The following is a 25,645-nucleotide window of genomic DNA, read 5'->3' as shown; positions in this document are numbered from 1 at the left end:
GCTGTTCCTGCCAGCCCAGGTGGTAGATAGGCCTCTGATCCAGGCTAACATTACCACCTACACTACCTGACTTGTCATTGGTCGCCTCAGACAGGTGCACTGTGGGACAGGACAACTCCCTCCCCCACACCTGAGAATTGGGGCCTGGGGGCTACAGCTGGTCTGAGGTGTGTGTTTGTGTGTGTGTGAGTGTGTGTGTGTGAGTGTTCCTCATGGCCATGCTTGGTACAATGAGGAGACAGGGTCTGCCAGTGACCACCTGTCTGGCAGCTGTCAGGGTCCAGTTTCAGGGTCGTCTTTCCAGCCAGGGACAGTAGCAACAACACACCTCCTGGCACCTCCCTCTATTTACCCATCCAGTTATCTCTGCCCTCATCCCTCCATCCATTTAGCCATTTATCAATCCAGGAGAGGAGAGCAGCGCAGAGGAGAGAAGGAGAGAGAGGAGAGGCCGTGAATCTTGTTTGATGCTGATCAGAAGCATCCTCTTATCTGATTACCATATCTATAGAGCTCACGATGGCGGACATAAGAGGACCAGGAGGGACAGAAAGCAGCCAGGAATACATGAACAAGAACAGAGAGAAGGAGAGGAAAAAAAGGGGTTTGGAGGTGACAGAGAGCAGAGATAAGGATGGAGGAAAAGTGGACGTATGGGAAAAAGAGAGGCGCAGACAATTGGCGAGGAAAAGGAGATTGGGGGAGGAAAAAGGGGGGAAAGGGACGATTAAAAAAGAGGGGGAAGGGAAAGAGCTCATTTCCTAGAGGAAGGAGGGGAGGGGGGGGGGTTAATGGCAATTGGTGGCTCCTTCAGCTGCCCAACTGTATTAATGAGGAAGGAAGAGAGAGGGAGATAGACGACAGAGAGAGGGGGAAAGAGAGAGAGCGGGAGAGAGAGTGAGGGAGAGACAGAGGGGAAGGGAGAGATCAAAGGCAAGCTCTAGGCAAATTTCCATTTAACAGTATTGTGATTCACTTGTAGACTTGATCAGTTCAGTTCAACTGATGTAACAACAGGTTTTTCTGTTGATGTGTGTGTGTCCGTGTGTGTGTGTGTGTGTGTTTTTGTGTGTGTGTATGTATGTGTGTGAGGGGGGCATGTGAGCTACTCAGCAGGGGGGATGGGAGCAACAGTCTGATCATGCCAGACAGAACAAAGAGGAGAACATAATGAAAACCTTTCATGGATCTCAAAGGTAAATATGAATTGAGCTTGAATTAAGGACATTCAAATGAAGTTAATTTAAATCAACAAGGCTTACAGATATAGAGTAAAGAGAAACAATAGCCTTACCTTACAGAGTCGTCATGCAAGGCAAGAACACTGCAGGACAACTCTGCCACCTAGTGGACATTGTTAACACAAGCTGACGCAAATCTATTAATTCTCGGAAAAACCCAGACCCAAATCTAGTATTAATCTAATTCCCTTTGCCTAGTTCACTGCATTATATAGAAGTTGAACCCAATGAAACTCAAAGCTCCCCCCCACACACACACACTCAAAAAACGACGGTAACACTAGCGACGTTCTTCGGCTTGTTTTACTGTGCATTGTAGTTTCAGGTTCATATGAATGGGTAGCTAAAACACAACCCTTCAAACACAACACTGGAACACACGTTTACATGTTTACATGCTCTGTCGATACAAAGGCCAGGTACCAAATCCCACCCAACGTCCCATGAAGTCCACTTCATTACTCCTATGCAGCCTACGAAGCGCACTTCCTCATTCCCTACTGGGTTTAGGGCCGTCTGGTTCAAGCTGGTGCACCAGGCTGATCGGAGCATAGGCTGATGGGGAAGACCGATATGGCAAACACGGTTCCCTGTGAGTCTCAGCGTCGTCGAGGCACGGAGGCGTTCATGGTCCTATGGGAGAGATTTCACTCTCTGAGGTCATCCAATAAACGGATAATACCCTTAGTCCGGTGTTATGACGTGAGTAAAAAAAATCCGCCCAGCTGTGCAGTGTGGTGCTGGACTGAGAGAGTAGTTTCCTTCGTTGGCCAATAGGGGCTGCCAAAGGGCCAGTTTTCAGTTGCAGCCAAGTGAGAAGAGCAGGATTGAAGGCAGAGAACAGAAACAGCCTTTTCCATGTGTAATCTCTATGAAACAGACGTGTCTCTCCAGGAGAGGGCATAGAACACAGAGAAGCAGCTGATAGCAGTGGGTGTTTTACTCCAGATTGTCCTTGATATCGAACGTTTTATTGTACCAGCACCCACAGTGCACCAGTACCAAAAGTCCAGAAGGAAAAACCAGACCTGCCCCAGGGTCCAGGGTTACAGCTGGTGGGACAGCTGTTCATTAGGGCTCCACACTCCGGAAGGCCTCTTTAGAGGAGGTGGGCACTGGCCAAAGCAGTCATTCATCCATGCATCCATCCTCCATCTCCATCCATCCATTCATCCATGCATCCATCCATCCATCTCCATCCATCTCCATCCATATCCATCCATCCATTCATCCATGCATTCATCCATCTATCCATCTATCCATCCATCCATCCATCCATTCATCTTCATCCATCCATCCATTCATCTTCATCCATCAATATCCATCCATCCATCTCCATCCATCCATCTCCGTCCATCCATCGAGGAGAGGCGTGGTCAGTGTAGGTGGGCGTTGAGGTCGTACTTGTCACAGAACTTGTCTGTGATGGGGATGCAGGTGAGGTACTCGCACCAGTCACACTTGACCGGGTAGACGTAGAAGAGCACGGCCAGGGCTGACATCAGGCCCAGGAACACCACCAGGAACACACAGATCTGACCACGCTTACGGTACATGTCCGACTGGCCAAAACTGCAAAGCACAATAAACAGTTTTCTTAGACTGGTGAATAAAACAAGAGGCCCTGGGGAACAGCATATAGTGAAGCTGCATTCTCTCTAAGTCTGTACATCATAGCTACTAGGACGCAGCACACAAACTAGGTTGAGAAGCTAAGAGCTGAACTCAGATCAGCTGCTGGGGAGGTGACTCCCTCTCACGTAAGATAAAGTCAGCTTAAAACCTGACCCTGGACCAGCATCATCACAGCACCCACCTGATGTAGGGGAGGAAGGCGAAGGAGAGGAAGAACCCAGAGATGAAGCCGCAGATGTGGGCAAAGTTGTCGATCCAGGGCAGCAGGCCGAAGGAGAACAGGAAGAGGGCGATGCCCAGCAGCTTGGCAAAGGCCCGCCACGGACGCTCCAGGATCTGCCAGCTCTGGAACAGCTCCACAAACAGGCAGGCCAGCGTCCCGAACTGGGACCCCGCAGGACCCACCTGGAGGGGGAGGGAGGGAGGGAGGGAGGGAGGGAGGGAGGGGGGAGGGGGGAGGGGGGAGGGAGGGAGGGAGGGGGGAGGGAGGGAGGGAGGGAGGGAGGGAGGGAGGGAGGGAGGGAGGGAGGGGGGAGGGGGGAGGGGGGAGGGAGGGGGGGAGGGAGGGAGGGAGGGAGGGAGGGAGGGAGGGAGGGAGGGAGGGAGGGAGGGAGGGAGGGAGGGAGGGAGGGAGGGAGGGAGGGAGGGAGGGAGGGAGGGAGGGAGGGAGGGAGGGACACACCACACAACAGGTCCCACCTGTGATTGGGTGCAGGACTGTAACAACAGATCCATACTCATTGGATACTTAGATCTATCTGATGCACACAGGGTTCAAGGTAGAGCGGCAGGAATCTCACCTCTGCCCGGTAGGGCAGGAAGATGGCGCTGGCCAGGTTACCGGTGATGCCAGACAGGATGTAGATGATGGAGATCCGCAGCCAGCCGGCCAGCTTCTCCAGGTCCCTCAGCACCGTCATCTGGAACAGAACCGACACCAGGCAGTGCAGGATCCTGGAGGGACAGAAACACACGTGACACCAGGATCCTACAGGGACAGAAACACACGTTACATCAGGATCCTACAGGGACAGAAACACACGTGACACCAGGATCCTACAGGGACAGAAACACACGTTACATCAGGATCCTACAGGGACAGAAACACACGTGACACCAGGATCCGACAGGGACAGAAACACACGTTACATCAGGATCCTACAGGGACAGAAATACACGTTACATCAGGATTCTACAGGGACAGAAACACACGTGACACCAGGATCCTACAGGGACAGAAACACACGTTACATCAGGACCATACAGGGACAGAAACACACGTTACATCAGGACCATACAGGGACAGAAACACACGTTACATCAGGATCCTACAGGGACAGAAACACGCGTTACACCAGGATCCTACAGGGACAGAAACACACATACAAACAGCTAAAAAGATGTAAACAGATGCAGGGAGACTCACCCAGCGTGGAGGAAGAGGGACAGCCAGAGGCGGTAGAACTGGTCAGGGATCTCTGGGTTGAGGAAAGGCAGTAGCCCACACACATCATCCATACAGGCCACCTGGAGGAGAGGTAACACAGGGGTGAAGAGCCTGTGTTTGTGAGTGTGAATGACTGGGTGTGTGTGTGTGTCTATTTGTATACGTGTGGTGTGTGTGTGTGTGTTGGTGTATACCTGTGAGCAGAGAGTGGCCTCCTCGTGAAAGTAGCCCTTCATGAAGTCACAGTACTCTCTGGAGGTGATCTCACACCTACACAACACACAGGATATGACCTCGGCACACTCTGACATCAGTTCCTGCCACTGAATAGTGCCAAAACATGACAACACCCAGGTAGCTACCGAACATCCACAGCTCAGTATTCTATCAAAGCAAAGTTCAAGAAACGTGGGATTGGCTGTGAAGCGTCCAGACATTGGCCAATCACAGGGCAGCGTTCTCACCTTCCCTTGGTGCCGATGCAGCAGGGTCTGCCTGTGATGGCACAGTCCACATGGGGGAGGTTGGTGTGATTGGCAGGGTTGTATCTGGTACATACCTAGGAACAGGGAGACATAGTAGGTGGATGTGTGTGGGTGTTTGTGGGTTGGGGGGGAGGGGGGTACTTACTGGCCACTTGGTGATGTCGTCAGGCCACTCGTGAGGAGACACAGAGGCGGGCTCCAGACAGATCCTGGACCAGGTGGAGAGGACAGGAGAGTGGGTGCCACAGTATCTCTGGGTTATTTGTAGGTGTGGTGTATGACCTGGCTTTCTATCTGAGCAGTAGGTGAGGTGTTTTACCTGGGGTCCTGGTGACACACAGAGCCATGCTGGCGCAGTTTCCCATCATGCAGCGGGGCACTGGGGTGCTGAGGCCACTTCACCCACACTGCCAGGGTGGTCTGGAGGATTTAGGATTGAACTCAATTCAATGATAGTGATTTAGGGCAGTCATTTAAGTTAGCAGTGCAGCCAAATACTCACCATATAAAGAAATGTGTTCTGACATCTGAACACGAATTCTGTCACTCCTCTCCCCCCTCCCCCCTCCCCCCTCCCCCCTCCCCCTCCCCCCTCCCCCTCCCCCCTCCCCTCTCCCTCCTCCCTCTCCCCCCTCCCTCTCCCCCCTCCCCCTCCCCCTCCCCCCTCCCCTCTCCCCTCTCCCCTCTCCCCTCTCCCCTCTCCCCTCTCCCCCTCCCCCTCCCCCCTCCCCCCTCCCCTCTCCCCTCTCCCCTCTCCCCTCTCCCCTCTCCCCTCTCCCCTCTCCCCTCTCCCCTCTCCCCCTCCTCCCCCTCCCCCCTCCCCTCTCCCCCTCCTCCCCCTCCTCCTCCTCCCCCTTCCCCTCCCCCTCCTCCCCCTCCTCCTCCCCCTTCCCCTCCCCCTCCTCCCCCTCCTCCTCCCCCTCCCCCTCCCCCTCCCCCTCCTCACCGAGCACTCGTCCTGGGAGGTCTGGACACAGCCGGAGCGGTCGTTCCGGACGCAGCAGGCGGACTCCCTCTCTCTCCCTCTCTTCTCCTGGATGAGCTCGTGCACCTCTTTGTCCTGACGCATGCAGGGGGAGAACTTGGCCCCCAGGTGGATCAGAGCCTCCTGCAGGACAGGAGCGTGAACTGCAGATCAGCAACACAGCTGACGTTCCTCCATACTTGCAAGGAGCCATGTTACCGGGACGACACTTACAGAACTGGGGCCCACCCAGAAGTTTTCTTGTTGCACAAACTTGACGTTTTCGTACACCCCTTTATTTCGCAAGACCTTGAAGGAAACAGAGGGTTAGCCAAAGACGACCCCACTGATGTTTGTATAAACCGCCTTTAACTGCACACAACAGAGGACACACCAATACACGACCAGAACCTTTCACCACATTCAGAACATTTCACCACAAACATTCACCACAGAACATTTCACCAAATTCTGAACCTTTCACCACATTCAGAACATTTCACCACCTTCACAACATTTCACCACAAACATTCACCACAGAACATTTCACCAAATTCTGAACCTTTCACCACATTCAGAACCTTTCACCACCTTCACAACATTTCACCACGAACATTCACCACAGAACATTTCACCAAATTCTGAACCTTTCACCACATTCAGAACATTTCACCACCTTCACAACATTTCACCGCATTTAGAACATTCACCACAGAACATTCCACCACACTCTGAACCTTTCACCACATTCAGAACCTTCCATCACATTCTGAACCTTTCACCACATTCAGAACATTCCACCACATTCTGAACCTTCCACCACATTCTGAACCTTCCACCACATTCCAAGCAGAGAGCCTACAGCAGGCGGTGCCCCGTGCCGGGGGGACCCACCGAGTCGACAGTCTCGTGCTGGGAGAACCCCACCGGGGCGATGCCGTAGATCGCCACGGCCAGGATGGTGATGAGCAGGTGGACGAACGTGATCCAGTAGGTGAAGAACGGCCTGCCGAGAGATCACACACACACACACACATGCAACACACACATACACACAAGTGCACACACACACACACACAAAGTCAGACCCCTCAGGGGCACCATGAGGGTGGGGAAACGTATGGTTGTCCAGCCTCGCTGGCTAAGCTTCCATCTGAAACCTATTAGCTCTCACTCCTACCTGTGGTCATCCATGTCTTCTATCTGCTGCTGGACAAAGCTGTCGATGCGCTTGCGGTACGTCCGGTTGGTGAGCTTGCCCACCATGCCCAGGCCGTAGGGGCGTTTCTCCCGGGCGAACAGCTTCTGGACGGGCACAGTGATGCGCTGGCCCCGCCGCGGCTGCCCGTTGACGCTGACCACCTCCTGGCGCAGGCGGACCCTGGGCAGCAGCAGGGGGCCGTCCCTGTCCTTACGCCAGCCTCGCTCCAGGGGGCTTCACAACAGATGGGGGGGGGGGTCTGGTTGAGTGAGCCGGTATGATTTAGTGCGTGTGTGTCTGTGGGGGGTCTGGGTGTGTGTCCGTCAGTGTGTGACTGTTTGTGTGTGTCCTTGTCTGTCAGTCTGTCTGTGTGTGTGTGTATGTCTATGACTGTGACTGTGACTGTGTGTCGCCTCACAGCATCAGGTGGCTCCTCTCCAGCTCGGTCTTGTCCAGAGCGCTGCCCGTCAGCTCCCCCTGCTCCAGGGGCAGGCCAGACTCCGCCTCCTTGATGGCCGCCTCGGACGGCGACTCAAACACCTCGTCTGCGTAGGTGGACAGTTCATCATGCGTCACACCGTCCTGAGAAGGAGGCGAGGAGAGGAGGAGAGGAGAGGAGGAGAAAGAGAGAATGGGGCATTTGGTGCAAAGTGAGCATTGATGGCATTTTTTCTTCGTTGTTCTATTATTCGATCAAATATAGACCTGTAAAGGATAGAAAACGATTGTGTGTGTGTGTTTGTGCAGTCACCCTGGCGAAGAAGGAGGTGTCCAGCTCATCGGGGAAGTCGACCGTGTCATCATCAAGGAAGCTGGGCGGCATGAAGCTCCGCCTACGACCTCGCCTGGCAGGGGCAGCATGCACTGTGCGGCCCTACGTACACACACACACATACACACACCCCAAATTCACACACAGACGTGTCAATATGCTGTCATAATGGATGTCATTTGCAGGAACTGAAGGATATTTCCTATGCTTTCTGATCAGCTGACCGACACCCACATCAGTCATCACGCTAACATGTAAGTGTGTACAGTAGCACCAACTGTAGCCTCCCACAACACACAGACACATCCACAGAGGCTGCTGGTCAGGGCCACAGCTTTTCTGCCTGGCGACCAGCTGTGAGGGATGATTATGGAGCACTGACCTCCGGGCTGGATAAGCCTTGCCAGAGAGCCAGAGTTTTCAAATACTCTGCTGCTAGTCTGGCTGGTCAACACACAGCTGAGCATTCTGACCACATTATCCCTACCCATCTGTCTCGCCCTGAGGCCTAGCAGAGAGGAGAGGAGAGGAGAGAGGACAGGAGAGGAGAGAGAAGACAGGAGGGGAGGACAGGAGGAGAGGATAGGAGAGTAGAGGAGAAGAGAAGAGAGAAAAGAAAAGCATAATCCAGCAGGAGAGGAGACCCGTAGGAGGGGAGTTTTGTACTGTATGTGTCAAAGCCTAATCCAAGACAAGCTCTGGCTCAACTATTACATAACAGACATATTGATACATTTAAACACATACACATACATACAGTACAGAACACACACAGTTTAGAATAACAACCAACCCTTATAATCTGCTAGCAGTGATCCCTTGTGTTTGATGTATATGTCACTGTCATTTCTATCTGACATCTGTATGGCTGTACAGCAGTCTGTGCTGATGTTTGGCTAGTGTCACACACACACACACACACACCTTCATCAGGGCAGCCGCTGCCTTGAAGCTCATAACAGCGACAGACTCTCGCTTGCGTCGGCGTGGTAACCGGTTGAGGAAGGAGCGCGAGCTGGAGAAGGAGCAGAGGGAGGCGGAGCCTGGCGTGATGGGAGTCTGGGGAACGCTGTAGCCATCAACCTCCTCTACCATGCGGAACGCACGGCCTCGCGCTAGAGGGTCCACAATCTGCACTCACACACACACACACACGAGAGCACACACACAAGAAGACGCACACACACACAAACACCCAACCAGACCAATGACACGCACCATCAAACTTGAATGAGTATTTCAAAAATAGATTTGTATTCAGTGTTTGTTTACTGAAGGAGGGTAAGAACAAGAAGACGTCTTGGGTTTAAAATCCACAACACAACACAGCACAACACAACACCATCCATGATCCCTTCATGCAGCATGCAAAGCCCAGGAGCCCAGGAGACTTCTACAGAGTTTTAGAGTACTGAGAGTCCAATGGAAGTCTAGAGAGTTACATTGAGTCCTTTAGAACCCTTTACAGTTTTATAAAGTCCTGTAGAGTTCTAGAGAATCCTATAGAGCAGTGCCTCTCAACGTGGGGTTGAGCCATAGCCAGGGGGTCCGCAAAACAATTTGACATAAATTATAACATTAAAAAATTGTGCTGTATCATTAAAAAGTTAAAGAATAGATAATAATCTACAGATGGGTGACTGACCATTTGCACCAATAAAATAAGCATATTGTGTCCATTTAAGAGCACCACGGGTATGCTCAATGGGTGTTACTAGTATGGGGGGGGGGTCCTTGGGAAATGTTCTCCCCTGTAAGGGGTCCCTGGCCCCCTAAAGTTTGAGAACCCCTGCTCCAGAGAGTCATATGGAGTCCTATAGACTCCTGAGAGAATCCTATAGAGTTCTGGAGAGTTCAATAGCGTTCTAGAGAGTCCTAACAGCGCTGGTGTTGGTGGCCTACCCTCTGCATGCCATGGTGGGAGTGAGGGTGGTGTGGGGGCAGGTAGAGGGGAGGTGGGGTCTCAGTGCTGGCCAGGGACAGGTTGTCCTGGCTGGGCAGGTCCATCTCCCTCATCACCTGAGCCTTCAGACCCCCGTACAGCTGGTTGCAGTGCTGAAGGCTCTTCCTCCTCCATCGCTGGGTGCTGTCGTTGTCTTTGCTCACGCCGAACCAGTCCGCCGTGCCCCTGCAGGCACACACACACACGCGCACATACACACATGCACACACACACAGGAAGAGGGTGAGGAGCTGTGGTTGAACCTTAAGGTCAGAGACTGTGCCGACCCAGAATGCCAAACCCAAGATAGATTGTGGAGAGGTCAAGAGTCGGATAAGTGATAAGGTTACTGGTCATAGAGACAAAGTCGGAATGACAAGATCCCAACTTAAGCCTTTGCATCAGGTATGGAACGGGAGCTGACCGAATTGAATGTCAACAGGTAGACACTGCCGACTAAAAGTTCAAAGTTGCTGACTGATTGGAAGGACTAAGACATCCAGTGCACAAACACACAGACCCATGGTAGAGGAGAGACTGCAACACTCTCTCTCACACACTTCCTTTGAACCTCTCTCTCTTTTTTCTCTCTCTCCGTCCCTCTCTCCTCTTTACTGGATATGAATGAGCTGGCGTCCCTAGTTAGACCCCTGGGCAGATGGCCAGACCAGTACACTCCTGTGACAGTGTACGTGCGTATACAGTATAATTGTGTGCATGTGCGTGTGTTTATGCGTGTGAAAGTGTGTGTGTTTGTATATGTGGGTGTGCGTCTGTGTGTGTACGGGTGTGTGTGTGTTAAAAGCGTGTGTGTATAACTGAGTTGAGAGGCCTCTTCTTCTTGTGGAGGAGTCACTCCCGAGTGTTTACAGAAGAGGAGCCTCAGCGAGAACGCTCGGTGTGGTTCAGCCACTGGGGAGGCCTTTTAAGGCTGCGCCAGGCCACAGGGGGGCGGCGCAACGCTGATTGTCGTCGTCCGCTTACAGGAATTTAAATAGGGGTCACAGGAGGAGGACAGCTGGGAAGGGGGGGGGGGGGGGGACTCGCCCAGGTCCTCTCAGACCAGGATGAGATGTAAACAGAGAGATAGAGAGATAGAGTGAGATGGAGATAGAGATACACAGGTATTGACGTACAAGCAAGAAAGAGAGAAAGACAGAGAGAACGAAAGAGTAAAAGAGTTGGTGAGAGAGTGAAAGAGAGTGAGGTGTGTGGTTCCAGGGAGAGGAATAGTAGCCAGCTGCTTAATGTTCAAGCAGTCTTCTGAATGGGATGCCAAACAAAGCAAAGAAAACATGTCTACTCTTGAGTGTGTATGTGTGTGTTTATATATACAGAGGATATTTTAAAAGACCAGGATAGACCAGTCTGCCAACCATGAACCTTCAAACCCTCATCCTCCCTCCTCCTGGCCCTCATCCTCCCTCCTTCTGTCCCTCATCCTCCCTCCTCCTGTCCCTCATCCTCCCTCCTCCTGTCCCTCATCCTCCCTCCTTCTGTCCCTCATCCTCCCTCCTCCTGTCCCTCATCCTCCCTCCTCCTGTCCCTCATCCTCCCTCCTCCTGTCCCTCATCCTCCCTCCTTCTGTCCCTCATCCTCCCTCCTCATGTCCCTCATCCTCCCTCCTCCTGTCCCTCATCCTCCCTCCTCCTGTCCCTCATCCTCCCTCGTTCTGTCCCTCATCCTCCCTCCTTCTGTCCCTCATCCTCCCTCCTTCTGTCCCTCATCCTCCCTCCTCCTGTCCCTCATCCTCCCTCCTCCTGTCCCTCATCCTCCCTCCTCCTGTCCCTCATCCTCCCTCCTTCTGTCCCTCATCCTCCCTCCTCATGTCCCTCATCCTCCCTCCTCCTGTCCCTCATCCTCCCTCCTCCTGTCCCTCATCCTCCCTCCTCATGTCCCTCATCCTCCCTCCTCCTGTCCCTCATCCTCCCTCCTCCTGTCCCTCATCCTCCCTCCTCCTGTCCCTCATCCTCCCTCCTCCTGTCCCTCATCCTCCCTCCTCCTGGCCCTCATCCTCCCTCCTCCTGGCCCTCATCCTCCTCCTCCTGTCCCTCATCCTCCCTCCTCCTGTCCCTCATCCTCCCTCCTCCTGTCCCTCATCCTCCTTCCTCCTGTCCCTCATCCTCCCTCCTCCTGGCCCTCATCCTCCCTCCTCCTGGCCCTCATCCCTCAGGGACAGGGAGATAAAGGGTGTGCTGGGTGTTCACATATCAGGTTGTGACAGCTACACACAAATCCACTTCACAAAAAGGAAAATCTCCTTAGAAATAAAGCTATGAACTCATGCCTCTCGCCAAGTGAACGGCCAATCAAAAGCAGGAAAGATCGTGTCAACTGTCAAAGTCCTCCTTAAGCTGCTGTTTCTATTGAGAGGGGAAGTCTGTTGTTACTTGGTTGTCTGGCTCCTTACAAGGAATCTCTTTGATGCTTCACATTCTTCTGAAATGTTTAGAGTTGATTTGTTAGCACTTTGTAGTTCACACAGGTATCATAAAGCCATCTCCTCTCCCCCCCTCCCTCCCTCTCCTCTTCTTTCCCCTCCCCTCCCCTCCCCTCCCCTCCCCTCCCCTCCCCTCCCCTCCCCTCCCCTCCCCTCCCCTCCCCTCCCCTCCCCTCCCCTCCCTTCCCCTCTCCTCTCCTCTCCTCTCTTCTCTTCTCTTCTCTTCTCTTCTCTTCTCTTCTCTTCTCTTCTCTTCTCTTCTCTTCCCCTCCCCTCCCCTCTCCTCTCCTCTCCTCTCCTCTCCTCTCCTCCCCTCCCCTCCCCTCCCCTCCCCTCCCCTCCCCTCCCCTCCCCTCCCCTCTCCTCCCCTCCCCTCCCCTCCCCTCCCCTCCCCTCCCCTCCCCTCCAGTCAGTCCTACCTGTCCAGTCCATCCCAGTCTCTGGTTGGGGGCAGGGTCAGGGTCATACCTGGGGCTCCCAAGGAGAGAACACCATCCTCTCCCCTTGTGACCTCCTGACTTCTGAGCCCTCAGTCTCAGAGCACAGTTGCAGTTCTCAGCTGAGCTGGGCTGTGTTGGAAAGCTATCTTCTGTACTGGCTGGTTCAGTCTGTTCTGGCTGGTTCAGGGTTAGTCCAGGCTGGTCTGGCTGGTTCAGGGTTAGTCCAGGGTGGGCTGGCTGGTTCAGGGTTAGTCCAGACTGTGTTTGGCCATGAGGCTTTAAATGTTGCGTCTTTATCAAAGGTCTATGCTCCTCTGTAGATGTTGCTCCAGGATCCAGATCTCTTCTGTCGTCTCTCTGACCAGATGGATATGTGGTCTTCCACGCACTCTCCCACACCCGCTCGACCACACGGACCCACACACACGACTGCTACACGCATACGCAAGATGACAGTGAGACACACGCACGCGCATCCACACAGCAGTGGGATCAGATCAGGCTTGGCAGACGTCCCAGTGTTGTTCAAAAAGATGGGCTCTCCTCCGCCGTGCTCTGATGCTGGGACGGGACGCAGCTCTGCTCCCTGTCACCACACCGCCGCTCTCCCCTCTCCGCCCCTCGGCTGCTCCCTCTCTCGCCTTCCCCTCTCAGGTTACTCCTTTGTTGGCTCGTTATCTCGGTCGATGGGGTTTCGTATCTTTCGGACTCAGGGATTCAATGAGTCTTTATCCTCCCTGCCTCTCTCTCTCTATTTCTCTCTCTCACTCACTTGCTCGCCCTCTGTCTCCCTCTATTTTGTTTCCCTCTCTCTGTTTGGGGAGTGTGTAAACACGCCTGCTCTCTCTAACATACCAGCACTTCCCAGAAAAAAAGGATATTATGGGAGAGAAAGAGAGGGGGGGAAGGAGAGAGAGAGAGAGAGAGAGAGAGAGAGAGAGAGAGAGAGAGAGAGAGAGAGAGAGAGAGAGAGAGAGAGAGAAATGAGCGAGAGAGAGAGAGAGAGAAGATGGGAGTGTAGGAAAAAACCTGTTGGAACAAGTCACTCCAAAAGAAGATAAACACACACACACTTCAGAGCATAAGAAGCTGTTGTTTCAGTCAGCTGAGGCCTTTTAGTGTATGTTCATGAACAGACTGCTTTGACTTCACAAGTGTATGAGTGTATGTGTGCGTGCGTGTGTGTGTGTGTGTGTGTGTGTGCATCTGCATCTAGTGTGTACGGTGGGATTCATTCCTAACACTCCAAAATAGCAAGACACAACCTGAACCTGACAGAACCCTCAGTGTACATCATAAATCAAGTCACTATTATAAAGGTGTTCTATATAAACAAACAAACACACCCTAGCACCTTCAAACAGAGAACTACCCTTGCCTAGATAGGGCTAAGAAGCATTTTTTCCAGTCGTTTAGAATCATTTGGAGTTGTTAGTCTATCCAATATGTAGCTAAACCCACACAGGCAGACACTGTGAGACTTTCATGTGGTCATACTAGCGTGAGAGGAGATGAGCCTCTCTCTCTCTCCTTTACGACTTTGAAAGTGTGTGTGCGTGTGTTCAGGGTGGGGTGTTGACTGGTCTGCATGCATCACTATGAGCAGTGAGTAGTGACACACTGGTGTGCAGGTGTGGTCCTGGGATGTTTGAAGACTCCCACCTTCCCCACCCTCTCCTCAGGTCCTTCACCCCCCCCCCCTCTCCTCTGTATCTGCCTTCCACCCTCCCTCTACCCCCTCTCTCTTTCTCTCTCTCTCCCCCTCTTTCTCTCTCTCTCCTTCCTTCCCTCCCTCCCCTCTCTCACCCTCTGCCCCCCCCCTCTCTCTCTCTCTCTCTCTCTCTCTCTCTCGATCTCTCTCACCCTCTGCCCTCTCTCTCTCTCTCTCTCTCTCTATCTCTCTCACCCTCTGCCCTCTCTCTCTCTCTTTCTCTCACCCACTGCCCCCTCTCTATCTCTCTCCCCCTCTTTCTCTCTCTCTCCCTCTTTCCCTCGCTCTCCTCTCTCACCATCTGCCCTCTCTCTCTCTCTCTCTCTCTCTCACCCTCTGCCCTCTCTCTCTCTTTCTCTCACCCACTGCCCCCTCTCTATCTCTCTCCCCCTCTTTCTCTCTCTCTCCCTCTTTCCCTCGCTCTCCTCTCTCACCCTCTGCCCTCTCTCTCTCTCTCTCTCTCTCTCTCACCCTCTGCCCTCTCTCTCTCTTTCTCTCACCCACTGCCCCCTCTCTATCTCTCTCCCCCTCTTTCTCTCTCTCTCCCTCTTTCCCTCCCTCTCCTCTCTCACCCTCTGCCCTCTCTCTCTCTCTCTCTCTCTCTCTCTCTCTCTCTCTCTCTCTCTCTCTCTCTCTCTCTCTCTCTATCTCTCTCACCCTCTGCCCCCTCTCTCCCTCCCCCTTCCCCAGTACCTGATGATCTGTTTGGGGATGGATGAGCGTCGGCGGGTGAACAGCTTGGGGACACAGGAGCGCCTCCTGAGCGTGGACACCCTCCTGGGCCCCGCCCTCTGACCCTTAGGAGGCACCGTGTTCACACGCTCAAAACGCACCCTCTTTTCACTGCACATGCGCACACGCACATATACAGACGCACACACGCACGTGTTCACACACACATATACACACACACGCGCACATGCAGTCGGAGACGACCGTGTGATAAGACAGACAAGGAGAGAAAGGGGAAAGATAAGATAGAAAGATCAAACAAGCTAGAAAGGAAGTTAGTAGCTAGTTAGTCACAGTGACAGGAAATGTTACTCGTGTTTCAAAAGAAGGTGCAGAAAAGTAAGCCAAGGAAATGTTGGTGTCTGTCTGCTTCAGAATATATTTGTGTGGGTGTGTGTGCGTGCGTGAGAGAGAGAGAGAGAGAGAGAGAGAGAGAGAGAGAGAGAGAGAGAGAGAGAGAGAGAGAGAGAGAGAGAGAGAGAGAGAGAGAGAGAGAGAGGGAGGGAGAGAGAGAGAGAGAGAGAGAGAGAGAGAGAGAGAGAGAGAGAGAGAGAGAGAGAGAGAGAGAGAGAGAGAGAGAGAGAGAGAGAGAGAGAGAGAGAGAGAGAGTGTCAAACCTCTTGATGGTCTGTGTGATGGAGGGCTGGTTCTGATGAGGGATGCTCAGGTGGTTGGAGGAGGACTGGAGCGCTGCCTGAAAGTTCTCCCCTGGCATACTCACACTGCGCAGGAAACCCTGCCTCTTCACCGGCTTACACACACACACACACACACACATACATACAGGCAGAGAGAGAGAGAGAGACAGAGAGAGAGAGAGAGAGAGAGAGAGAGAGAGAGAGAGAGAGAGAGAGAGAAAAGAGAGAGAGAAAAGATAGGAAAATTCACTTATGACCAAAAAACCTTTGTGTGTCGGTGTGTGTTTGTGTGTGTGTGTGTGTGCATGCGTGCATGTGTGTACCTGTATGATCTCATTGGAGTCATCCAGGGTCAGCTGGATGGTAGGGATGTCCAGTTTGAGCCATGGTGGTTTCTTCCTCCTCAGACTGCTGTTCTCCTGGGCAGCCTCAGCCATGCTCTCCAGCGCTCCCTAGCCCTGCCAGCTGGAAGCACAGCAGGAAGAGAGAGGTAAGAGAAAGAGACACACACCAACATTTCTAAAACGTGTGTCATGTCATCCTGTTCTCACACTTCACATAAAAGAGATAAAGCCCTTGAAAAAAAACATAAACATCTGTAATCAAGCTGAACTAGTTTAACTCACTCTGTGAAAAATGTAGCCTACATGTGCTAATGCACTGTTAGCTGCTCAGGGCTGTAACGGACTCAACATCAAGGGATGAGGAAGTGATTTAGTAAGCTAACTGAATAGCGACATGATCCCACCTGAGGCACATACACAGATTGTAAGCTTCCAGTCCACTCAGAAATCTGCAGTGGGAGTTTAGCATCTGGTTATAAAGGTCAGTTACTGTAATCTTCCTTGATGCCTGTCCCGATCTGATCTGCCCTGTATTAACCCCTTCCACACACATACACACACTCAAACACACACACACACACACACACACACACACACACACTGTCCCTGGGTTTCCTCCTGTCATCTCAGACCTTTTGTCTCCATTTCTCAGGATCAGATGTGTACCTCCTCAGTCATCCACTAGAGGGCGCCTGTACACCCATCATCCCTACCGCAGTCTTCAGACTCCGAGCAAATATTCACCAAATACCTCCACACATCCACGTACACACACACACTTCCTGTGCAGTCTGATCTTTGGTAATGAGCCCTCTGACCAGTGGAGGAGCAGAGGGATGAAAAGACTCTGACTTTTCATTCCAAACATCATTAGGACTGCTAGCATAAACCATAGAGACCTTGTGTATACACACACACACACTCAACACAGACACAGTAGTAAACCCACAACCAAAAGCAAAGCCCACATCATCCTCTTGTGGCTGTCAGAGGCAGAGTAAGGCCTGAGGCTGGATATAGCACTGTACTGGTTTAGGCTGGGTAGTAAGAGAAGATTGTTTTGTATAGATAGAATGTCCAGTTAATCCCTGGGTGGCCTGAAGTGTGTGTGTGTGTGTGTGTGTGTGCCAGTGGTTCTACAGACCTTGCCAGGACACAAGGCCTGGGTCAGGACTCAGGAGACCGACAGAGGAACAGATCAAAGACCCAAATTTCTATATGGTGTGGTAAGATGTTCCAAAGACCACCAATCTAGAACCCTTAGGAGAACACACCATTTCCATGACTCAGACTCCAGCATTGTCTACTAGAACAATACCGTTCGACAGAGTACAATCAACCTCTGTGTCAGAGGTCATTGTGGACCCTGGATCAAGGCTGAAAGTTATTTAACACCACAGGGAAATGTGGTTGGCCAGCTGGGGCAGACAGAACGTCTAGGTGTCCAGCCAGCCAGTTCCCTACCAGCCAGCCAGTTCCCTACCAGCCAGCCCCAGGGTACAGTTGGTGTGACGGGAAAAGAATCGACGGAAAACAACAATGCATAACCAATGCTTTTGCCCTTGTTTGATTTGGTTCAGAGGGTTGTTCTGTGGTTGGCCATACCCAGTGTTTTAGACACACACACGTGCACACACACACATATATACACACACACACACATACACACACACACGTTTGATTAATGCTTTCCTGCAAATAGAGTTTCAATACTACAATATAAATGACCGCGTCTTGGTTAGTCTCTGGCAACATGTGAGATGCACACACACACGCACGCACACACACAAACACACACCCCAACTCATCCACATCAGAACTGGAGTAGTAAAAAACAGAACCAGTAGCCAGTGTGGTCAAGCCTTAGTGCAATGCTCTTCATTCATCCCTTATTTGACATTTCCACCCTGGTTTGTCATTCCATGATCCTTCTCTCCCCCCAGTCATTTAATCTGCCTCTGTGTATGACAGGCAGATTAAAGTACATACAGGCTTTAATCCCTTTGCTTAGGAACCCACATGACCCACCCCCTTCCTGTCCATCAGCCAATCAGTACCACAAACGGCATCATTCCTGACACACACAATCCCACATTCGAACAAGAAATGCCCTGGACCACACAATCTTCAGGACTTGAATATGGTGGACTGTGCGAGCATGCTTGTGTGTGTGTACTGTATGTGTGTGTGGAGTCAAAAATTTAAATATCCCAGCAGCCTAGCAAAGCAGGGTCTGTTGTACTATAGCGGTTTTGAAACCAAATCCTCCATAAAATGACAGACACAGTACTGTGTACCGACACACAGAAATAAAATCTAAATATTTGGCTTGGTTTTGTATCACAAAAGGTTCCCCTTCTAGAAATATTCAGCCACCCAACCACGCAAGCTCAGGTTACTCCTCTTGACGTGAATCTTTCAATAAGCTCCTTTAAGGAAAAAAAGCCATTCACCCTCTTGATTTCGATACAGCCGTTCTCCCCATCGTGTTTTCTATCATGCTGGCTTTTCTCTTGGTCTATTTTTTGTTTTGCTCTCTCTCCCTCAGTCACTCCAAGAAGTGTGTGGCAGCATTGGTCTGAGATCCTTCTCTGTTGTTCCCTGGAATCAGCTCAGCCTGCAGAGGAGTCACAGAGAGTACAGACTGAGGCCACCGCAACCTTCCACAGCCCTCTCTCTCGCTCGCTCGCTCTGCACCAGGCCACAGACCATCTGAGGCTTTACCCTTCCTCTCTCTCTCGCTCGCTCGCTCTGCACCAGGCCACAGACCATCTGAGGCTTTACCCTTCCTCTCTCTCTCGATCTCCCTCTCTAGCTTTTACTCTCTCACAAACACACAGATCCACACAGAATCAACAGCTCTTAGATAAGTCAGTTATATTACACAACCCTTCCTCTCCCTGTGACATCAGAAGGGTTGTACGTTTTGATCTGTGCCAGATGTTGCAGTCATTTGTGTATGAGTGTGTGTGTGTGCGTGTGTGTGTGCGTGTGTGTGTGTGTGCGCGCGTGTGTGCACGTGTGTGTGTGTAGTGTGTGTGTCTGTGTGTCTGTGTGTCTGTGTGTATGAGTGTGTGAGCAAAAGTTAATACTGAATAACGAATTAACTTGCTTCCTTCCTGCGAGCAACATTGTGTTTGTTTGTCCATGTTGATCTGAGTGTGTGCGTGCGTGGTCCTTGTGGCCGGCTTTCCTCCCTTGGTGTGTTTGCTGAACAGGGTCAAACAACACACGCTCAGACCATCTGCATCTGTCTCTGGACTAACAAACACCATCAAATCATAAAACAAAGGACATGTGTCACAGAGAGAGAAGGAGGAGAGTGAGAGTGAGAGAGAGAGAGAGAGAGAGAGAGAGAGAGAGAGAGAGAGAGAGAGAGAGAGAGAGAGAGAGAGAGAGAGAGAGAGAGAGAGAGATCATGATCAGGATCATACCCAGCATTATCTAGTGCTAGCTCATTGTATTAGTAGTTGTAACTGTAAGACTCGGTCAAATGGACAGCCGCCCTACCATCTACAGAATAGTGTAGGTCCCAACCCTTACTGCACCAATTCCACATGACTCTAACACTGAGCAGGCTCATATAAGTGGGAGGGTAGCTCTCCAGGCACAGGGGGTGGTGCTGGGGCCCAAAGGTCCCGCCCCACTCGGTCCCCCTCCCCACCCTGACCCCCCCCCCCACCCTGACCCCTCCCCACCCTGACCCCCCCCCCACCCTGACCCCCTCCCCACCCTGACCCTGTAAAGAAACAGAGTTTCCGGGAGCGTACACAGAAGCACCAAATGAAGACAAAATATAATGTAGAGACAACACAATAATCTTCTTTTGTGTTTATTTAAATATGACATATGCCAACCAGTTTAAGCTGGAATTATGGTTCCCTTCTATTTACCTCTCTCTTTTGGGAAAGCGGTTGTGTGTGTGTATGTGTGTGTGTATATATGTGTGTGTTTCGAGTGAAGAAGCGTACCTTTTTTATATCCGAAAGTGTCTAAATACACAGCTGTCTGAGAGCTTCAGAATCCTGTGTATTGTAGCCAGGTGGGGCAGTGAGCCTTTCTGACAAGCAGGACTTCAAAGTAACAATCCCAGCTAAGGTCTGAACACACCCACATCTGAAAGCCCGCCACCAGAACGTCTTGGACGTGCATGGGCCCTTTAAGGAGTCATTCTAGAATCCTAACATGAGACATGTGCGTGATACTAACTAATGCTAAAGTTCCTACAAATCTCCCATGGATATCACTGCATGATTTATGTGAGAGGCTGTGCTATGAACATGCCCAGTTGGACCTGGTGGATGTTGCATGATGTATGGTTTGGAGGATCAGCGAATCGGGTGTGTGTGTGTCTGTGTGTGTCTGTGTGTGTCTGTGTCCGTTCATACCTCCATGGTTTCATTGGAAGGCTGCTGTTTATCTAAGTCATCAAACCTAGATTAGAAAAGTCAATTCTCTCATACAGGAAATATATTAACTTTTCAGAGTGCAATGGAAGAATGTGGTGCTTTTTAAAAAACCTTTTCTTGCTATTTTGTTTTGTGTTTTTAGGGAGTTATGTGGATGTTTTAACAGGCGTGGTTTGTTAGACTGTACCTCTGGGACAGAACAATTGTGTTATTGTGAGGAACATCACACCAAACTGTAAATATTTGATATCCATTTAATTATTCATTCCACTGATGTATTTTTATTTATTTTTTGTCTTTCTCTCTTATACACACACTCATAATCACACACACACACAATATAAATCCACAACATGAACTTACAATAGGGTAAGGATATCAGCTTCTCCATGTTTGGACTTGTTCAGATTCCTTTTCAAAGACAATATTCTAGAACAGTGGTCTGGTTAGTCAGCATGGAACCAGAAGGAACCACCTACAACTTTACAAATGACCAACTTGGTGAACTACTCAAACTTTCCATATGTCTCAGCAGCTTCCACTGGTCTAACCTTCATGTTTTAATCATGACGGTTTATAGAAGGGGAGTTGAGGAGGGAGCTGGCTCAGTGAACCAGACTGGTGGTGAGAACTACCCAGACCTTGTACGTAAACTGAAGATTGAAGTTCCATGTACCCATACCTAGGCTTTGCTTCAACAGGATCCAATGTTGACATGCAGCAGATGTTTGTTGACCATCCTGTCTTTTTCTTCCCCTCCTCACAACGTGATGTTTTAGTGGTGTACTTATAATCCTGCTTTGAGTTTCTTCAATAAAGAGGTCTTTAATCACTGATGTTACAGTTGCTGGCCAAGATTATGTGCCATGATGTCTTAAGCAACAGTGACTCTCCCTCTCTCTCTCTCTCTCTCTCTCTCTCTCTCTCTCTCTCTCTCTCTCTCTCTCTCTCTCTCTCTCTCTCTCTCTCTCTCTAACTCTCTCTCTCTCCCCCTCTCTCTCTCTCTCTCTCTCTGTCTGTCTGAGCATTACATAGTACAGACTCTCTCTCTCTCTCTCTCTCTCTCTCTCTCTCTCTCTCTCTCTCTCTCTCTCTCTCTCTCTCTCTCTCTCTCTGTCTCTCTCTGTCTCTCTCTCTCTCTCTCTCTCTCTGTCTGTCTGCCTGAGCATTACACAGTACAGACTCTGCCTCTCTCTCTCTCTGTCTGTCTGAGCATCACACAGTACAGACTCTCCCTCTCTCTCCCTCTCTCTCTCTCTCTCTCTCTCTCTCTCTCTCTCTCTCTCTCTCTCTCTCTCTCTCTCTCTCTCTCTGTCTGCCTGATCATTACACAGTACAGACTTGATAAAAAGAAGCAAGAGCACAAACACTGTGTGTCAACAACAGTGTCTAGTGAAAACAATGTTTGGTGAATCTCTGTTCCCACATTGTTCTTGCAGCTATCTTGCAGCTATCATCAGGCCAAGCACACCTGCCACAGGCTCGCACAGCTCCCTCCACACCCTGCCCAATCACAGCACAGCTCCCTCCACACTCTACCCAATCACAGAACAGCTCCCTTCTCACCCTGCCCTATCACAGCACAACTCACCCCACTTTCCAGTAACTACTATAGGTAAGTAGACACTTGCTTAACTTTAAAGAGTGAAGTATAAAACACATTGTTTGGGTCAACTTCTCGATTAAGAGTGAGTCTCTCTCCCGGCCACATGTAAAACCAGATTGTCTTAGACCAGCTCTTCACGATAAAAAGGCCTTACTGATGACTCATGAGATCATAATCAAATTACAGCCAGCCTTATATAAACTATATAAAGACTATATAAAAACAAAACAACGACCAGAATCAAATGGATTCTACACAGAAACGGGTGCCAGATCCCATTCTTCCAGTACCTCATGGCACTCGCCTGCCAGGATCTGGTCCCAGCACACAGAGCTGCCTGTCCAGCACTCTGCCAGGTCACTTCAATAGGCTGAGTGGACCGGGAGCTGAGAGCAGGCCATCTGACTGTCATACCGTCACATCCAGGCACTGAGGACAAGGACGGGAGAGAGAGGGAGAGAGAGAGAGAGAGAGAGAGAGAGAGAGAGAGAGAGAGAGAGAGAGAGAGAGAGAAAGAGAGAGAGAGAAAGAGAGAGAGAGAGAGAGAGAGAGAGAGAGAGAGAGAGAGAAAGAGAGATAGAGAGAGAGAGAGAAAGAAAGGGAGAGGGAGAGAAAAGGAGATAGAGGGAAACAGAGAGGAAAAAAAAGAGCATGCCATGGAGCAGTGAGCAGAGTCTCTGGGGCAGGGAAGAGACGGGGGTTGGCCATGTACCTCTCTCATCACTGGCACAATCTAACCTGCCAGATAGAATAAACAGCTTGAGAGAGAGAGAGAGAGAGAGAGAGAGAGAGAGAGAGAGAGAGAGAGAGAGAGAGAGAGAGCGAATGAGAGAAAGAGATGAAATGAGAGAGATGGAGAAAAACAGACAGAAAGAGAGAAGGAAAGAGTTGGAAAGTAACACACTCCCCCAGCAGCAAGGCTTAACTCATCTCAACTGGACACACGTATCACTTTGAATGACCCATCAGATCACCAGTCAGTGACATCATCTCACCACCACTGGTTCAAGGTCCCGGGCCAAGAGAGGGGCCAGTGTTCCATTTCTGTCCTACACTGCATTCTGAAATGGAACTTGGCACCTGGAACTTGACAGTAGACTGTGTGTAGGATGGAAAGGTGCATGCACTGCATGTGATGTGAGTCCAGGCTGATGTAGAGTTGGGGCCCCATTAACACAGAGAGGGGTATTACCAGGAATTAGTCTTGGCCAAGAGGGCAGACATGCCATGGCCATTGAGAGCAGTCCATAAGCTGGTAAGCTTCATGGATCCAACTGACTAATTGTGTGTGAATTCAAAATAATCCTGCATTACCATGGCCAAGGCATAGGCAGGGCAACTCCACCTGTAAAAAGTCCAGCCAGACAGGACAGTGAGCTGAAAGTAGACAGACTTAGAATGGACTTCTCACATTCCCAACCAACGTGATACAACAGTATGTAAATAACTATCTAACCTTATGTTCAGGTCACTGCACAGTGAACTGAACCGGTTTTGAATGTTTGGGATTTGGTAGAATACCATGGCACTATATTGTAGTTGCATTATTAATCCTAAAGTGAAATTGTACAAGACAAAGAAATTGCATGCAGGTGACACACTATACAGTAACAAATACCAACACTACACTATACAGTAACAACTATGAAGATGTGTGTGTGTGTGTGTCTGTGGGGGATGTAGGGGGTGTGTGGGTGGGGGGGTCACTGTGGATGTGAGGGTGGGGTGGGGGGGTAAGGGTGTGAGTGTGGGGGGTGGATGGGGGTGGGGGGTAAGGGTGTGAGTGTGGGGGGTGGATGGGGGTGGAGGGTAAGGGTGTGAGTGTGGGGGGTGGATGGGGGTGGGGGGTAAGGGTGTGAGTGTGGGGGGTGGATGGGGGTGGATGGGGGTCGGGGGTAAGGGTGTGAGTGTGGGGGGTGGATGGGGGGTAAGGGTGTGAGTGTGGGGGGTGGATGGGGGTGGAGGGTAAGGGTGTGAGTGTGGGGGGTGGATGGGGGTGGAGGGTAAGGGTGTGAGTGTGGGGGGTGGATGGGGGTGGGGGGTAAGGGTGTGAGTGTGGGGGGTGGATGGGGGTCGGGGGTAAGGGTGTGAGTGTGGGGGGTGGATGGGGGTGGGGGGTAAGGGTGTGAGTGTGGGGGGTGGATGGGGGTGGGGGGTAAGGGTGTGAGTGTGGGGGGTGGAGGGTAAGGGTGGAGGGTAAGGGTGTGAGTGTGGGGGGTAGATGGGGGTGGGGGGTGGGGGGTAAGGGTGTGAGTGTGGGGGGTGGATGGGGGTGGGGGGTAAGGGTGTGAGTGTGGGGGGTGGATGGGGGTGGGGGGTAAGGGTGTGGGACCTGAATAAAGCTCCTAATGTGCCAATCCGTCCCCACGCTGGGATCCCCACAATCCGAGCTTCCTGTGTTGGCGGACTTTCTATGGACCATCTGATAACGGTAATCACACACAGATGCTGCAGAGGGGACAAGGCCGGGGAGGAGGGGGACAAGTGACTCTGAAAAGAATATTCAAGAGAGAGAGAATTGAAGGTCACAATTGTGGTTATTCTGAAGTTGAGGGGACCTATTGATGCTGTCGTTAGGGCTGTCTGAGGAGGCCTCCACAGGGAGCCCTTGGCCCGGGGACAACCTTGTCATCTGTCTCCAGAAGAAACTTTTCAAAATCAGCTCCCCATGAAAAATGTGTTCAGCTTCCTTCAGGGTCTTTTCACAGTCCATTTATTCCTTTATCTAAAATCGAGTTCTTCTCAGCTCAAGATGGCCCTAGGATATTTCATCATTACTTTTATAGTATAATACAAGTTAACACCGTCCATTACTGTAATCCATCCAACCATTCATCCAACAGTATATCCAAAATGCTAACCATTCATCCCTTCAGCCATTCCTCTGTCCTTCCATCAACCATGTATCCAGCCTGGAAACCATTTATCCCTCCCTCCATCCATAAATCCATCTGCCTATCCATCAACTACCCATTCTGCAAACCATCCATCCATCCACCCCCTCCCCTCCCTGCCCTCCCCTGCCTGCCCTACTCTGGCCAGCTATCTGCAGTGGCTCCCAGCAGCACTGGGCTAGTCAGCAGGGGAGGGACAGGGATTACCCTGACAGATCACTGAGGATCATCTCAAATCTTGATCATTTTGTCTTTCTGTCAAGTCAAGCCAAAACAAACGGCTTTACAGCAACAATCACTTTAAACGTCATTCCCTCAGGCCACTGGCTGGATGAAGGGGGTTGGGAGGGGGAAGCAGGGTGGTGGTTGGGGTGGGTGGGGTGGGGAGGTCTGTTTGACTGGTATTCCAGTGCAGAGATCCACCATCTTGTCATGCATAAGATTGAACAAAACACACTGAACAGTGAAGTTATCTTTGTAAACGTGAGGTCCAAATGGAAAGGGAACCTGGTGCAGAATGAAGCCCCACACTCCACCAGCAGAGCTACAGAGGGACAAACTTGGTTTCTATCAGATCTGAGAGGAGTTATAATGAGCTGGACTGTATTGCCTGCTAAGTTATGTATGCATCACCCCAGTGTACAATACTAACCAGCACACAAGGCAAAACCTGATCTCACTATAGGGTTGAGGCTATGTGTGTTTGAATGTGCTCCTGTGTGTGTGTATGTGTGTGCGTGTGTG

At 51.1% G+C, this 25,645-nt stretch overlaps 1 protein-coding gene across 1 annotated transcript; it reads right to left on the bottom strand.

The window, feature by feature from the left end:
* Nucleotides 1-1,526: 1,526 nt before the first annotated feature.
* rhbdf1b (rhomboid 5 homolog 1b (Drosophila)) lies at nucleotides 1,527-22,363 on the bottom strand. The gene is made up of 20 exons (XM_084669995.1): nucleotides 22,298-22,363; nucleotides 15,972-16,113; nucleotides 15,628-15,761; nucleotides 14,972-15,121; nucleotides 9,648-9,873; nucleotides 8,670-8,876; nucleotides 7,725-7,847; nucleotides 7,392-7,555; nucleotides 6,953-7,207; nucleotides 6,667-6,778; nucleotides 6,007-6,081; nucleotides 5,755-5,916; nucleotides 5,128-5,228; nucleotides 4,954-5,017; nucleotides 4,788-4,882; nucleotides 4,518-4,593; nucleotides 4,303-4,403; nucleotides 3,677-3,830; nucleotides 3,058-3,281; nucleotides 1,527-2,813 (listed from the first exon to the last, which is right to left on the bottom strand). Exons 2-20 carry the CDS (start codon nucleotides 16,083-16,085, stop codon nucleotides 2,618-2,620), a joined length of 2,733 nt encoding a protein of 910 aa, XP_084526121.1. The 5' UTR covers nucleotides 16,086-16,113; nucleotides 22,298-22,363; the 3' UTR covers nucleotides 1,527-2,617.
* Nucleotides 22,364-25,645: the final 3,282 nt, after the last annotated feature.

This window comes from Hypomesus nipponensis, chromosome 13 (assembly GCF_054491055.1).
Source record: "Hypomesus nipponensis isolate SF chromosome 13, ASM5449105v1, whole genome shotgun sequence".
Classification (NCBI taxonomy): Eukaryota; Metazoa; Chordata; class Actinopteri; order Osmeriformes; family Osmeridae; genus Hypomesus; species Hypomesus nipponensis.
The sequence above is the reverse complement of the archived record's forward strand: the minus strand, read 5'-3'. Positions and strand labels throughout refer to the sequence as shown.